The 14,960-nt window shown below is 46.2% G+C and overlaps 1 protein-coding gene across 3 annotated transcripts in view; it reads left to right on the top strand.

Moving 5' to 3' along the window:
* The first annotated feature begins 889 nt into the window (after positions 1 to 889).
* MPPED2 (metallophosphoesterase domain containing 2) overlaps positions 890 to 14,960 on the top strand; it is a 109,522-nt gene continuing 95,451 nt past the window's right edge. Inside the window, exons 1-2 of one of the 3 annotated variants that reach the window (XM_054201085.1) lie at positions 890 to 1,184; positions 6,243 to 6,486. In XM_054201085.1, coding sequence (XP_054057060.1) covers positions 6,359 to 6,486 — 128 coding nt within the window. In that variant the 5' untranslated portion in view covers positions 890 to 1,184; positions 6,243 to 6,358. Of the gene's footprint in view, positions 1,185 to 1,417; positions 1,439 to 2,413; positions 2,442 to 6,242; positions 6,487 to 14,960 lie in introns of those variants that run through there. The other 2 variants (XM_054201088.1, XM_054201087.1) reach the window with 2 other exon arrangements.

Here is a 14,960-nt window from a genome sequence, read left to right as displayed (position 1 = left end):
GAGTCAAAATTACTTACTTAAAATATGTAGGACACTACTTACTCTTAGAGGCCTGTTAGGAGCTTTTATTTTCTGTCAGCTCGATTATTCCGAATTATTTGGAATTCTTTTCTTCTTTTTTCTCCCCATTGTAAGTGTATGACTGTGGAAGTCCCCCCTTCCGTTTGCTGTCTTGAAAGTAAGAGAATAAACACCTCTAATCTTTACATTGTTACTGTCGTGGCTGTTGACATAATTGCTATGTATTTCGGGGGGAAAAAAAAGACAAAAAAAAAAAAAAGACAACAGCAACCTCCCTGATTCTACCTCTCCATAGAAAAGCCCCAATTACCCTAAGATAATGTTCAGCCTCACAGGCTAACCCTACAGTACTGTTTCTTTATGTTTTTTCCTGGTCGCCGAGCTTGGCTTATCTACAGAAGGAGCAGAGCACCGCATTAATACCTAATGATGAAAAAGGTGCGGGAGACGGCCAAACCTGTTTCGAGGATTATTGTTATTATTATTTTAAATTGTTGTTGTTGTTGTTTATTTATTTTATTTTTTCGTGAGGCCGGGGAAGAGCCGAGCGGCGGTGCGCGGCGGGTCTGTACCGGGTGCGAGCCGGGCGCCTGCCGCGGCCTCCCGGGCGCTGCCCCGGGGCGGCGGGGGGCGGGGGGGGGTCCCGGCGGGGTCCCGACACTGCCCTCCCCGCTCCCCCGGGGCCGTGGCAGCCGACATCCCGCCCCCCCCCCCCACCTTGACCCCGGCAGAGCCGCTGCTCCCGCCGGCCTCTGCTGCCGGCTCGGCGGGGGGGAGGCTGCGCCGCACTTGGGAAATGCAGCAGCGATTCCTCCCTCCTCCCTCCCTGCCCGGGGGGGTGAAGTGCGAGGCAGCGGGAGGAGCTGTGCGTGTGTGTCTGTGTGTGTGTGTGTGTGTGCGAGCAGCGCTCCGTGGCCGCCGTGTTTCCTGGTGCCTGCTCCCTGACCCCAGTGGCAGCCCCGCTCACTGCACCGCGCCCGCCCTCGCCGCCGCCCCGCACCCGGACCCGCACCCGGACCCAGGCCGCCGCCGCCGCCGGGCACCGCCGCGGGGTCGGGCGCAGGCTCTGCCCCGGCCGCGCCCCCGCAGCCCCATGGAGCGGCCCCGCTGCCCGCGCTGAAGGCATCCCCGACCCGCCCGCAGCGGCAGCCGGCGGAGGGAAGGTGAGCGGCCCCGGGTCGGTGTCTGGGGGGGCGGGGGGGGGCTCGGCGGGGGGCAGCGGCGCACAAAGCGGCGGGTTAGAGGTGCCGTGTCATGGACGAGAGCGGAGGAGGGGGGGGTGGCGGGCAGGAGCTCCGGCGGCGGCGGGGCCAGCCTCCCGCAAACAATAATAAGGATAAAACTGGCCGCCCGCCCCGCTCTCCCTGCCTCCCCCCGGCGTGACCGCCCTGAAGCCCGCTGGGTCGAGTCGGGTCGGGTCGGTGAGGCGGCGGCGGCGGCGTTTCCCCGCAGCCCGGGCGGCTTTTTCGGCGGCGCCGAGCCAGCCTGCCCTGCCCTCCTCCCCCAGGCCGTGCCCCCGCTGCCCTCCGCCGCGCTCCTTGGCCGGGGGAAGGGGATGGTGGTGGTGGTGCCGGGGGGAGGGGGGGGGGTTGCAGGGCTGGAAGCGGGCTGGGGGCGGCAGGCGGTGTGCCGGCTGCCGGCTCGGGGGTCGGGGCGGGGGGCGGCGCGGCGGGGCCGGGAGGGTAGGCCGGGGAGCATTGTGCTGGCTGGGGCCAGCGGGCGGGCGGCAGCGGCGAGCAGCCGGCGGGGGGACGGGGCTCCCGGCGCGGAGGGACGCGGGGGTGGGTGGATGATGGTGGGGGGGGGGGACACGACACACGCCGCAAAAGTAAGGAGGGTAACGCTCTGCTCTGCCGTTCCCCGGCGGAGTTTCGCCTCTCCGTTTCACCGGCGGGAGAACCCGCTTTGAAACCCTGATCCCGGAGGCCTCAAGCACTCGGAAACCTTCCGGGGGTGGGGGCGAGGTGCGGGGGACGGCGCGGTTGGCACTGCCGGAATAAAAAGCAGCGGGCATCCCCCCCTCTCTTCCCCGGCCCCCGCTGTGGAGTTTATTGCATCCCTCCCCCGAGCATCCTCCCCCCACTAAAAAAAAATCATTTCGGTTCTGTAGCGACTGGGGGGGGAGGTGGTGGTGGTGGTTGTGATGTGAACTTTGTGCGCCATGGCACGTACCGCACAAAAATCGCAGCGATGCCCCCTCGGTGGCAAGCGGGGGTCGGAGGGGGGGGAGCCGGGGCGGGCAGGGGGCGCGGGGCGGGGGCTGCGGCACACGCCGGGACGGGGCCGCGCCGGAGCCATTGGCCACCAAGAGCCATCAATCACCGGGGGGGGGGGGGGCGAGCCCGGCGCCCCGCGGGGCCGCGGCCGGGGCGGCCCGGGAGCCGGCGGCGGGCGGAGGTGGGGAGCGTCGGGGAGCCCAGGTACCGGAGGTCGGTGTGTGGGGCGGGGGGATGGGGGGGTCGGGGTGCAGCTCCCCCCGGTGCCTCCGCCTTGGGCTCGGTGGGGAGGCTGGAGCCCGGAGTTGGCCGCAAACTGCGGCGCAGCATCGCGGGGGCTGTCGGGGCAGTTGCTCAGTGACCCCCCGGGGCGCGGGGTAACACATCGGGGGTGCGGGGGGGGGCCGCCGGATCTCGGGGGGGTGCGTGTGTGTGTTGCGGCGGCCGGTGCCCGCGCTCCGGGTGGGTGTAACGTGTTTTGTTGCTGTAACAGTGTCGGGATAGTGGATGTAGCCACAGAAGGTGTTGACACGGAATTAACCCTTTCCGCCTCCTGCCTTTCAAAATTCCCTTTTCCGAGGCGAGACCCGCCAGAAGGCGAATTTCTGACATTCAGATGAGGAAGGCGTAAATCTTTTATCGGGGGGAAATGCGTTTTTCGCGTGCCTGTGTGTGCGTGTGCATACGGAGAGCTTGCCCCTTTACCTCTCCCTGAAATGGAACGTTGCGTTTTAAAATTACTTATCTGTGCATATTTAGCGATAAGGTTTTTTTGACACGGCGGTAGTATAGTGATATAAAATTAGCTGCGCTGAAGTTAGTGTGAGCCGGTGTGTACCTGTAAAGCTGGGCAGATGTGTACAATAGCACATCTCCTCTCGCTGTCGGTGCAAATCCACCCTGGAGAAGGTTTGTTGCTCCCAGGGTAACAGCTGTATTTGGGAAAACGTAACATGCTAAAAAAAAAAAAAAATCTTCGTTTAGGTTTTTAATATAGTCATTCTTACTCAAAACTGACACATAAGGCGTGGAAGATATTGCACGTTGTTTTACTTGACAGATGTGAAAAATAATACAACTTTTATTCTTTTGTACTCATCTCCTGTATGTAATCTTCAAAGAGTGATTGCAGTTGGAGGAAGAAGAACAGTAGTGATTCAAAGTAGCTCTTTTGATTTTTATTTTTTTTTTAAATCTTGGGCCTAAAATAAATTTGGTTTTGAAGTTTTGAAGTGCTCAGCTCCTTTTGGATATTTTCTTCACAGAAGTTCACAGTAAAGAAGGTAATAATTAGATGCTTCTGGTAGGTGAGCTATAGTACTCTGTAGAGCACTAAATGGAAATTAGAGAATGGACACAGAAGCCACTTTCAAATTTTACTTATTTTCCAGTCCAGCATTTGTTGTTGAACTTCGTTTTAAAAGGATGCTTTGTTCGGCTTTGCCTTAATTTAAGTATAGAGATTTATTCTTAAGATTAAAGATTGGAACAATGGAAAGCAATTGCAGCTTATATACTTATAATCTTATTGAAAGTCAACCTTAAAGTATTTAATACAGCTATTCAAGTATCCTCTTATCATTTGTTTTATGCCGGTTAGTTGTAATTTCTTTTTGTTACATGGGTTGTTATAAACCTTGTAAAAAATGCTTATTATCTTTATGTATAATTCACTCTCATGAACAAATTGGATTTTTTTCCATGAGTGAACTATAATATGAAATTCAATGTTTTGACCTTTCTTATGCTAGATTACTGAAAATAGTGTGATTTAGCTTTTCTGAAAGCCCAAGTATATTTTTGTTGCTGGTTTAACGTGTTGTTTTATATTGTAGCTTTTAATGATGAAAAAATAACATTAGACATGTAATTTTCACACTACTTCTTAATTTATGCAGACGCTGAAGTTCTTGCTGGGTAAAAGAAAAACTTAAATCTTTTTTTCCTGGGAGCTTTGATGGCTAGCATTCTTGTTAATGACAGTCATTTCTCTAACAGGAAGATGTTTTCATTTGTCTTTACTTTTCAGTGCAAGGCAATTATGCTGCTCTGTGTTGCACACTCTTGGTAGTTCCTATCTCAAAAGAATTACAGTACTTGGAACAGGACTGCAATTTGAAGCAGGTGTTGTGTTTTACTGTTATGCAAAATAACACTAAAATATAATTGTAAGGGAAATTAAGGAAACAGCTGCAAACTTGGTATGGTAACCACTACATTACGATTTGTGAGCAGTTGTTGCACACATCTTACATCACTTCCAACACAGCAAGGATTTGGTTTAGTAAAGCTCACCTTGCCGATTTTTCCTCCTGAAACTATTGTGCTTATTCTTAGGAGAGAGGATTAGTGCAAAGACCAGACCATGACCTTAGTTACGGAGATGTACTGTCTCACTAGTGACTTGGGTTTCAAATGGGAACTTTATGGTTTAGTTTCATTGTTGGCTTTTTTTTTTTCTTCCCCCCTCCAATGATAAAGAAGATGAAGGATAGAACCCAATTACTGGAATGAAGGCTGCAGAATGTCTTAACCCAACTAACATATGGAAGCCTACATAGGCCTGAGGTTGTAAAATAGTAAAATAAATGGCCTATAGCAGGCCATCTGCCATTTGCAGGGCATTTTCATCATTCCTCATGCCAAACTGGAAATTAGTCTTTGTATTAAAAATATATTTTGAATACAAATCAAAGATTCCAAATGTTTAACGTTACACATGGCAAACACATTTCTATCTGGGAGCTAAGAGAAGTCCAGGAAAATCACACTGGAAAAATACTGCTTAGTTTGATGCTTAGGGCTCAAGTCATTCTCTTCGCTTACCTATCTCTTTGTCTTCCCAGTAAGCACCGGTTTACTTTTGTGAATTACACACAGATATGAAAAAATCCACTATTGTGTCTGGCGACTAAAGTGGGGGGGGATCAACTGATGCAAAGTGTCCTGGTTTCATGCAAGTCCTTGCAGCTAGGACAGCGTGCCCCAGCTGAGGCTCTGCCTCGTAAACTGGGCTTTTAAAGAGTTGCTCAGCTTGAAAGTGTTCTTCGAACATCAGCTGATCAATTCTCACAAAGTCCCTCTGAAAGGAAGGCAGCTGAGGTATCCCCAGTTTATCGATTGAAGAAATTGAAGCTCAGATTCTGTGCGGGGAACTCAACAGAGATCAGGTTTGGGAAGTTTCTGGCTATCGGGCTTGCGCTCATATTATAGAACGCTTCCAGTCTTAATGCAAAATATGTTTAAGAGCACTTTGAAGAAGTGAAAAAGATAGGGATGCCTAGAGAGGGAAGAGCATATTTCTTTCATCTTATGCAGAAATATTTATGCAGAAAATCGCACTTAAATCTGTCAGATAAATCATTACTTACTGTCTGGTGAGGAATCCAAACCAGTTTCATCGCTAGCGTGCTATAACATGGATATTTTGCTAATGTTGTCTGGATACTAGCAGTTCTCAGGATGGATAAATGCTTTGATTCAAAAGTATTTGGGTGTACCTTTTGCTCTGCAACTGCAAAATTTTCTTTCTGCTTTGCATCGGCTTCTTGTAAGTCTCTCAGATGTAACTTATTTTGTAAAGCTGAAACAGGGCCTTGAAAACAGGCGTGCGTATTTGGGGAGAGCCATTTGTCCTTCAGAAAACTGGGTCCACTTGTTAATTTTCATGGTTGCAACTAGCACAAGATGTTATTTAAAATAAAGAATAGTAAATGTGGAGTATTTAACTGGAGCTTTCAACACAGATTCCCCAACCCCCCCGAAGGTAGAGCCTTACTTTAAGCATTCGTCCTTTGGATGTGTTTAATGATGATGGAGTTAAATGATGAGGTAATTAAAGAAAAAATGTGAATAGTAACACTTAGAGAGTTGGGGGATGGGTACATCAAAAACATAGAAAAAGATCTTTGAATGGAAGTGGGGAGAGGCTGGAGTGATGTGTCTGTGTATGTTCACGTCTCCTTTGAGTTGCTAGCAGTGTGTGCTGTCTTTCTCTCCTGGCAGAGGTCCGTGGAGTTGATGAGGAGCTGCTGGGAGTCGGGAGCCGCCTGGAACACGATGCCCTACCCCGCTCCTGGCCTTGGGAAGTTGTGAGCTGCTCATGTCCATAAGGAGGAAGGATGGCTCATGGAATTCCTTCACAAGGCAAAGTTACCATTACGGTGGATGAATACAGCTCCAACCCAACGCAGGCGTTCACGCACTACAACATCAATCAGAGCAGGTTCCAGCCTCCGCATGTGCATATGTGAGTATTCCTGACGTGGCCTTTGTGTGTGCCTGCCTGTGCGCCTGCAAAAGTGTGCCTCGGAGCTGAGATGGCTGCTGGAGGAGTGGGTTGAAAACTGGAAAAATTGGTTAGTCACATTAGCTAATAGGCAAAATGGTTATCAAATTTCTTCCACGGCGTGTTTGGGAAACACTGCTCCATCATCTCCTGGAGATAACTCTTGCTGCCTGAGGCGCCGTGCCACCGACTTCGGGAAACTTGCCCCGACGATGACTAATAGGGTACATTTTCTGAAACTTGTCACTTTACTGATCTCGCTTTAACTCGCCTGAGGGACCCATTGCTTTAAAATTTAAGCTCCCTTCCCCCAGCCCTTACACTCAGCTGCGAAATAGGCCTAATTGGGACTAATTGTCCCCCCCCCGATCACTGAATCCTTTGTCCTCCCGGTTGCGAGTGGAACGTGTGCCGCATGCTGCATTCCACTCGCAACCCGCCGCACAAAGGAGTCGGGGGCTGCCCGGTGGTTCCTCCCAAGAAATACAAATAACCGCCTTAAAACCGGCGTCCCTGCCCCGAGCTTAAACCAAGCAAAGCATGGGAAGCGGGGAGCTGCCGGCTTCTTACCTCACCTTGTTATTCCTGGGGATTGTGTGACCCGCGGGATCATTCCGCTGCGCGGTGCCCAGGCACAATGGTTTGCCTTAAGAGCTAAGTACCAGTTTTAACTCTGAATTTCCTTCCCATTGTTTAGTTAAGTTTGATCTTTATCGGTTATTTCTGTGAAGGTTCTTTTTTTTTTTTTTGTTAACATTAATAGACTGCAAAGCACGTGAAACTAAAACAAAGACGACATCTCTTGACCTCCTGCGCGCCATTGTTAGTCAGGATTTTGGACGATGTCACACCATTGAATTTGATAAGGATTTTGCATAATAAGGGGGAAAAAGTTGTATGGTACTTCATTGCATTTTTGTTATGTAGAAGCCTGCCGGAAGAGTCACAATGTAGGAGTTCAGCACCTTCTAATAGGATTTCTTGTGGTTACAATCTTCCTAAAGGCAACTTTAGGAAGGATGCTGAAGAGCGTCTGTCCTGCCTGTGGCTTTTCAAGGTGGAAAAAGTTTTCGTTAATTACATTTGATTTATTACTACGGCGATGATGTAACTCTTCTTTTAGAAAAGTTTCCATTTCTTCATGCCCTTTTCAGACCTTTTGTCAGCAAATTTCTGTTGCATGTTTTGCACTCCAGACTGCACTTCTGACTGACATTAAGGACATGTCAGAACAAACAAAAGAAATGCAGAAAGCAGTTTAAAAGAGCCCCTTCTTAGTGACATTGATTTCAGTGGGAGCTGATTTTAGGACCGACTGAGTGTGGCATTCAACGTTGTAAAAATTGCTCGTGTTTTGTTTCAAAAACTCACAAACATTTATACAGCTAATTTGTGTATGTCTTAAACGATATGGACTTGACAGATGTCGTAAAAAGATATTTTACTGGTTTGAAGAAAATGTGTCATTGAAATAAATACTGAAACTATAAAGTACAATACAGTGACAGTATTTTAAAGGATTTTTAACTCGGAAATTACTCAGAAATACTGTAGCTTTCTTAAAATCAGTAATTTGGTTTCAAGGAAAGGCGTGGCATACTAAATGGGAGGTCAAAATTTAGAACAATTGGAAGGGGATTGTTTAGTCTCAGATTTACAATGGAAGCAAAGAAAACAACGTTGCGGAGCAGGAGGTGAGCTCAGGTGTAGGTCTGGGTGGCAAATGATGGGTTTTAGAAAGCCTGTTGAGGAAAAAATAACAGGATCCTTCCGGGTGTTTAGAGTTGGGGGTGGAGGAAAGCGAGGAAGTGAAGATGATATGACTGTGGTATGACTGTGGCTGCGGTTTGTGTGATGGCGAGAACCGTACCATTATTTCTGGGGAGGAGGGACTTAGATGGTGTGGTGGCCTCAGAAGGGGTCCTTATTTGCCTTCCCAATGTTTTGTAATGGAAGCGTTGTGCGTGTTTCTGAGAGGGGATGTCATCAAGCGAGAAACCTGAACGGAAAATTGGTAAAAATGTAGTCCCAAAAGCAGTATTAACAAAGAAACCATGCTCTTTTTTACCCTGTTGTATCTTTGCCAGTGCCACATTGCTGCAGCTGCCAGGGTTGTTTGATTTGATTTGGTTTTACAGCCTGCTTTGATTTTTTTGCTGTCTTGAAGTAATACATGCGTTTGTAGTTTTCCTTTTTCTAAGAGGGATCTTGAGGAAGTTTTATTCTTCTCTAGTGAAAAAATTATTTAAAAAATCATGGGATGATAAGAAAGGAGCAAAAGCAACACGGGAACCGAGCGTTATGACATGTATGTGAATAGCAGGGCGATATATTGTTACAGGGCCCTGCTGCATACTGTACATCAGTGGCTGGATGCAGCATAAGGAAATATTTCCTGAAGAAAATAGGTTTTTTAAAAGTAATTTCTTCATGGGTATGCATCTTGATGTGCAAGATCTGGAGATCCAGAGAACTGGATTCTTGGCATGCACTGAGCCGTTTCTGGTTCTGGTATCCTTCGGGCCCAACTCCCCTCTCGCGCAGAGTCGATGGAGAGTCTGCGGAGCGTCACCAGCGTAAACCTGGTGGTTAAGGCACTACTGGCATTACTCCGCCTGTGCCGTGGGACACGTGTCCTGCGCTTGTTCTCCCGCTTTCATTTTCTGCCTTTCACATGACGGTGTCATGTAGTTCGATCAGCAGGGATGCAGTTCTCTTTTGTCATCTCTATATGTATTTTTACACCAGCACTTCTCAGTCAATCTGTTTAAATCAGGTAAATAACAGTGCATTAAAGCTCCCTTTGCTTGGTCTGTGACAGCAGTTTTGTCAGTTACTTAAGCTCTGGTATAGTATGACTCTCCAATCAGTTTTGTCCTGTGTTTATATTTTATTTCTCTCCTAATTAATGTTTGAACAGGTGTTCTAAAGGCGATTTTTACTGTACAATTATTTTGGATAAAGGGATATCATGTTAAATATTTTGTCATCTTGAAGCAATGCTCCCACCCGCAGGTTTCACTTAGTTTCTGAAGTTGTTATAAAATGTCTGTATTTGAATGCTTTGTACAAGTCATGTTTACTTTCAGTTAGTTTTAATTAACTGCATCACCTTAGTTCCCTGCTTTAAGGGGCAGCTGCAAAATAATCACAATTATGACATGCCTCCCTTTGCTTCTTAAAGATTATTATTCTTCTGAAAGTCTTCATATTTTCCCATTTTTTGTTGGGAATTGTGACTTCAGGAGACAAATGCTTCTTGTTCCTTCGGTGTAGTGCTGTCAAGTATTATCAGGTTAGGGTTTTTTTTGGTTGTTTGTTTGCTTTAGAAAAGGAAAGAGAAGAGAAAGCTTTTAAGCCTGTTTAGACCCTTGAGATGTTCCCTATGAGGCTACGGTCAGCGGTGCCAACGATAGCAGTGAGCAGCGGTAGGGTGCCGGCGGGGGACGGGAAGGGCAGAGGCGGGAGGAGCTGGCATGGCAGCAGGTACGCTTCGGGGCTTCATCCTGCGAAACCACAGCCTCAAAGTAGAGAGAGAGAGAGAAAATATCTACTATTGTAAACAAACAGTAGAAAAAAAGTAAAAATGACCAAACTTAGAAGATAATTTAATTCATTTGGTATATTCTTCGTTTGCTTAGGTTGTTCTCTCTTTTTTTTTTTTTTTGTAAGACTTTTTTTTTTTCTTCTAACTCTGCAACTCTGCAGCAGCCACCACAGTGGGTCTTTAAACCATTTTAATTGACAGGAATTACTAAGGCTCAGTTTGGTGGAACCTTCCCATCTCGCTCGTTTTTTTCCTCAGACCAATGGAAAGGAGCTCAGAAGAAAATGGGACAAATCCAAGTGGAAAACTATTTTCGTAGGTTTTAACCAGAGCGAAAAATCTTCCTGTTTGGTTACAACACCCCATTTACTTTCTGGGGGGGAAAAAAAGGGGAGGGTGAAATAAACTATGTGTATCTGTTGTGGAAAATGCCTGTTTAAATAGGCCCAGCTGGTGTGGGCGAGGGAGTTTTGTGGGGATAAACTAGCTGTAGCCTGAGCTGCTGCAGGCTGAGCCCTTTAGAGGAGTTCATTAGCTTTCCTCCAGTCTCACCAGAATGGCTCGGTGGCTTGTTTTTAGCATACTTGGAGTACACGTTAGAACGCTGGTATGGTTTAAATTCAGTAGTAGGGAAGTAAATTCAGAAGTAGGGAAGACAGAGGTTTCTGTGCCGGAGCAGAAGTCTTCTAAATTAGTTTATTCATACCTAGAGATACATTGAACAATCTGTAACTATATAATTTTACTGTCTTTTCTGTACTGGAGTAATTCCCCATGTGGGTATTCTTATTTTAAAACAAAGAGTATAAACAGAGTTTTATATCAGTAGAAATATATACGTATAGTTGAATAAAGTATTTAAGTGTATGAGTATGTGTAAATGTGTATATATAATAATAATAATATAAAAATATAGCTGTATAATCATAGAAGGAGAAACTTTCAGCTGTGACGAAGCCTTAAATTGTTAAAACCCAGAGATCTTATTAGACTACTAACCTTGAGAAATAGGATCTTGCGTATTTTTTTTTTTTCTTGGGGAAACCATCCTGCATTTAATGGGTTTTATAAACTCCCACTGAGATTAGTGGGAAATCACGCATTTGCTTTGTAATATTCTCAACTTCGGTTTCATGTGAGGTGTGTGATATTTAGGGGGAGGGGGAAAGAGTTGGCAGTAGTGGAATATGGACTCATTTGACATTTACAGAATAGCAGAGTTCGTACATGTAATAACACTGGTTGAGAGAATACAGAGATTCAGTCTTAAGCTAGTTAGCTATACCTGCTGTGACTGGGCAGGCTATTTCGGTTGATGCTGATGTGATAGCGGATCGTAGTTTTGGTGGAGAGTGTTGCTCTGTCCATCGATAATGCTTCTTACAAAAGCATACATAGCTCATGACCTCCTAAGTTCCTTTTCACTACTTATTTTTCTAAATAAATGGAAAAACCCAGTACTTCCTGAAACAATCAATTTACTTTTAAGCTCTAATCATGAAAACATGAGTATGTTGAATGACTCTAGTTAAAGCTCGAGCTTTACTTCTGGACACGGGGGTTTTTACCGGCTGACAGTCAGCTTACCTCTGTGCAGTCTCAGTCACCTTTCCCTCGCTGGTCCCTCAGTGGCACCATGAAACGCAGCAGTTCACGACCCGGCGCGTTTAAGTAAAACAAACCTGTTTTTTCTTAAGCCAACAGCAGTAGCCCTTCAGCAGCTGCCCCGAAGCGGCTGAGCTCTCCCTGCGGCGCGGGAGGAAAACAGCTGGAGGTGAGAATCCGTACAGCTGTCCCAAAATAAATAGTCCCCACTTAAGAAGTGGGCTGTTAACTGATTGCATTTTCTGACTCTCCTCCAATAGAACAATGCAAGACGAGTTGCAAAGATGCTATTTTTAACTGTCATTAAGAAATCTGTTTTACTGGAGGTAGCGCATATGTCAGTGTGAGTTTAAATAATGACAGGTTTCTACTGATCTTAATGATTTTGAGTTACTGATTTTGCAAAATCTAAGCATAAAATAAATTCTGAACTTAAATTTAAAACTTTCTCCTGAAGATACATTTATATTTAAAGCATTTTGAGATGCTTGAGTGGAGCATGCTGAAAGTTCATGCAGAGGTGATGCACAGCTTGGAGATTGCAGTTTTGTAATTAAAACTCAGATTTAGGCCCCTCGTGTTGTATTTATGCAGTGTAGTCGCGTTATGCTAAACTCACTCAAAAATTCATTAAATTTTTGACCTCTCTTTTTGTCATTGTAAAAAGGAATAATATCAACCTGCCTTTAAAAAAAATGTTCTGACATCCCTGGAAGGCTGATGCTGTAAAAGTGCCAATATTATTATTATTATAAATGTAGGACAGGTTTAAAATAATTTTTTGTCACCATTGCCCTATTAGTTACTAGATTTCCAGATTGCCCTGTCCCAAGATGGAAGCCAGGTCTGGTTTAAATTGGTGATAAAACCCTTTACCTCTCGCGCTGGCGGGAGGAGGCTGCCCGAGCAGCCTCCATACCTACCAAAGTCAATCAGTCGGCCCCTCCGTGCGAGGAACGGGCCTCGGGCAATTACCGCCGGCTGGCTGGATGTGAAAGCCGTACCTGTAGGTTACTTGCAGGGCTGGAAGTTCCTCCATACGCAGATTTCGGCGCTGAACCTGCCGCTCCCTGGCTGCTCCCTGTGCCACATACTTTGCTACCTCCCCAGGAGCGTTGGCAGGGCCTTTTGCGAGGCTGGTGTATAGGTCATACCACTGAAATGGTCTGGGTTAAAAATGTCCATTCGGTGCTGTTTGGTGTGGTTTTTGATGGGGTTTTTTGGTTGGTTGGTTTTGTTTTTTTTTTTCCAATTAGCTGCTTTCAGTTCTTTCTTTCTTGGTGTAGCCTCACCAGTGGTGGGTTACGGGGGTGGGCAGCACAGGTGAGAGGGCAGTGAGCTTACGGATCAGCCGAGGGGCAAGGAAAGGAGGAGATGGACATTTATTTCTTCACCTTATTTCTTCATTGATGAAATCGTGCTGTTAAAACACCACCTTGTAGAGTCAGTCTGTCCCCTGTGGTAAACCCTGAGAGGGAGAAAGAAAGAAAATTATTTGTTTTTTTATGCACGCGTATGTTAATGTTCTTTTATGCTATGTTAATGTTCTTTTATGCTGTATTAATCATGTAAAGAAGCCTTCAGTAACAAGTACTTTAATTGTAAGGCCCCATTTCAGTAGCTGAGAGCTGTAAACGGAAATTTTCATTCCACGATCTGATTCTACGTTATAGTTTTACCTGTGTAGTTTGTTCAGTGGTCGGTCATACTGAGTGACAGTTGACTTGGTTTCACGTCTATGCGCAATATACTGTGTGTTTCTTGTGTTGTGGGAGTTGTGCGATGGGATCTGACCAGGGATGCTTCCTGCAGCAGCGCTCCCTGCCACAGTACCTTGGGCTGGAGGGAGACTGCTCGCTGAGGGAGATCTTTGCTGTGAAGCAGACAAAAAAGATGGATATACGTTGCAATCAGGGTGTTGTAGTGGCACTGGAAGCTTCTAATTTATTTTCTTTTAAATATCGGGACAGTGGGGACATTGTGGAAGCAGCAGATTCTTGCTTTTGTTTAATGCTTGAAGGGTGAGAGTGCAATCTATCCTGCAAAACAACTTCTAGAGCGTGGATTTCCACACAGGGAGTTAAGACAGGTCCCACGCTGCAGATCCCATGGCAGAGGTTCTGGCTCATGATTTTCTCCTAGCAGCAGAATCCCTGCCAGCAGTGACGAGAGAGCCTGTTCCCCGTCACATGTGGCTATTCCAAGTGCAAGGGAAGTGCTGCACCTGCCTACCACACACCTTGTTATTTTATGTTAAAAATCCTTGTTTGAATATCTTGTTGGACAAATAAGCAAAAGGAAGGCCCTGTAAACAAAGTGGATTTAGAGGTCTGTGTTAAATTACTGTGTGCAGCTTGATTATGTTTGATGCAGGACTGGTTCAGAAGTGCTGAGGCGTTGGTGACAAACATCGATTCTTTACTGAAATGTTGCACCGTAACTTTTTGAGTTTACATTTCCAATCTTGATGCAACAGAGGTGGCTTAATTTCCCAGGCAGTTGCCTAGCGTGGGTATCTGTGGAAGAATTTAGAAATGGAGGGAGGGGCCAGCACCTTGTCTTCCCTAAGGAACACCTGAGGAGTTTTGTCTTGAATTCTGTAAAATGTCGTGGCGTAACTTAAGATAAATGTGCTTAGGCATTGTAGAAACACCGTGAGGCAGGGAGATTTCTTTAAAACATACATCTCTTACAGCAAGTTATAAAGTTACTTCTTTGAAAATACAGTAAAGTTTGGCGTTCGGGATTGCTTACCTGCACTGCCCCAGTGATGGCTGCTTGAGAAAGTGGAGTGCCAGTGGTGGGTAGGAAGCCCCCTCAGTCTCGCATGGTAAAATCATTCACCTCTTAATTCGTGCCAGGTTTTTCCAAGTCCCTAGAAAGGATTCCAGCAAATTGTGAGCTTTGGTCCTTGAAGCCTTGACTTCTTGTTTCCAGTGGTTTGAATCATACTTGGCATATGCAACTGTAGATGCGTGGACTTCACGATGGTTGTTGCTGCTTGCAGAAGGCCTCTTACTGGCTCTCTGGTCTTTTCTGTAACGTACGCATGCAGAGCAGGGCAAAATAGGGGAAGGAGGTAAGCGTGTCTGCATATATACCTGCACATATTTCATGGAAGATATTTCAGAAGATAAAAAGAGCGTGTTGTTTGATGGGATTTGGAAATTGGGGTCTTGCCCATTTTAAGTTTTGATGTAGGCCATTAAGATCGCAATTTTTAGGTCTTACTGCAGAGAGCAAGTTTTGTGATACTGTGCTTGGTTGTTTTAGTTGTAAAATG

This window comes from Rissa tridactyla, chromosome 4 (genome assembly GCF_028500815.1).
Source record: "Rissa tridactyla isolate bRisTri1 chromosome 4, bRisTri1.patW.cur.20221130, whole genome shotgun sequence".
NCBI classification, from domain to species: domain Eukaryota; kingdom Metazoa; phylum Chordata; class Aves; order Charadriiformes; family Laridae; genus Rissa; species Rissa tridactyla.
The sequence above is the reverse complement of the archived record's forward strand: the minus strand, read 5'-3'. Positions and strand labels throughout refer to the sequence as shown.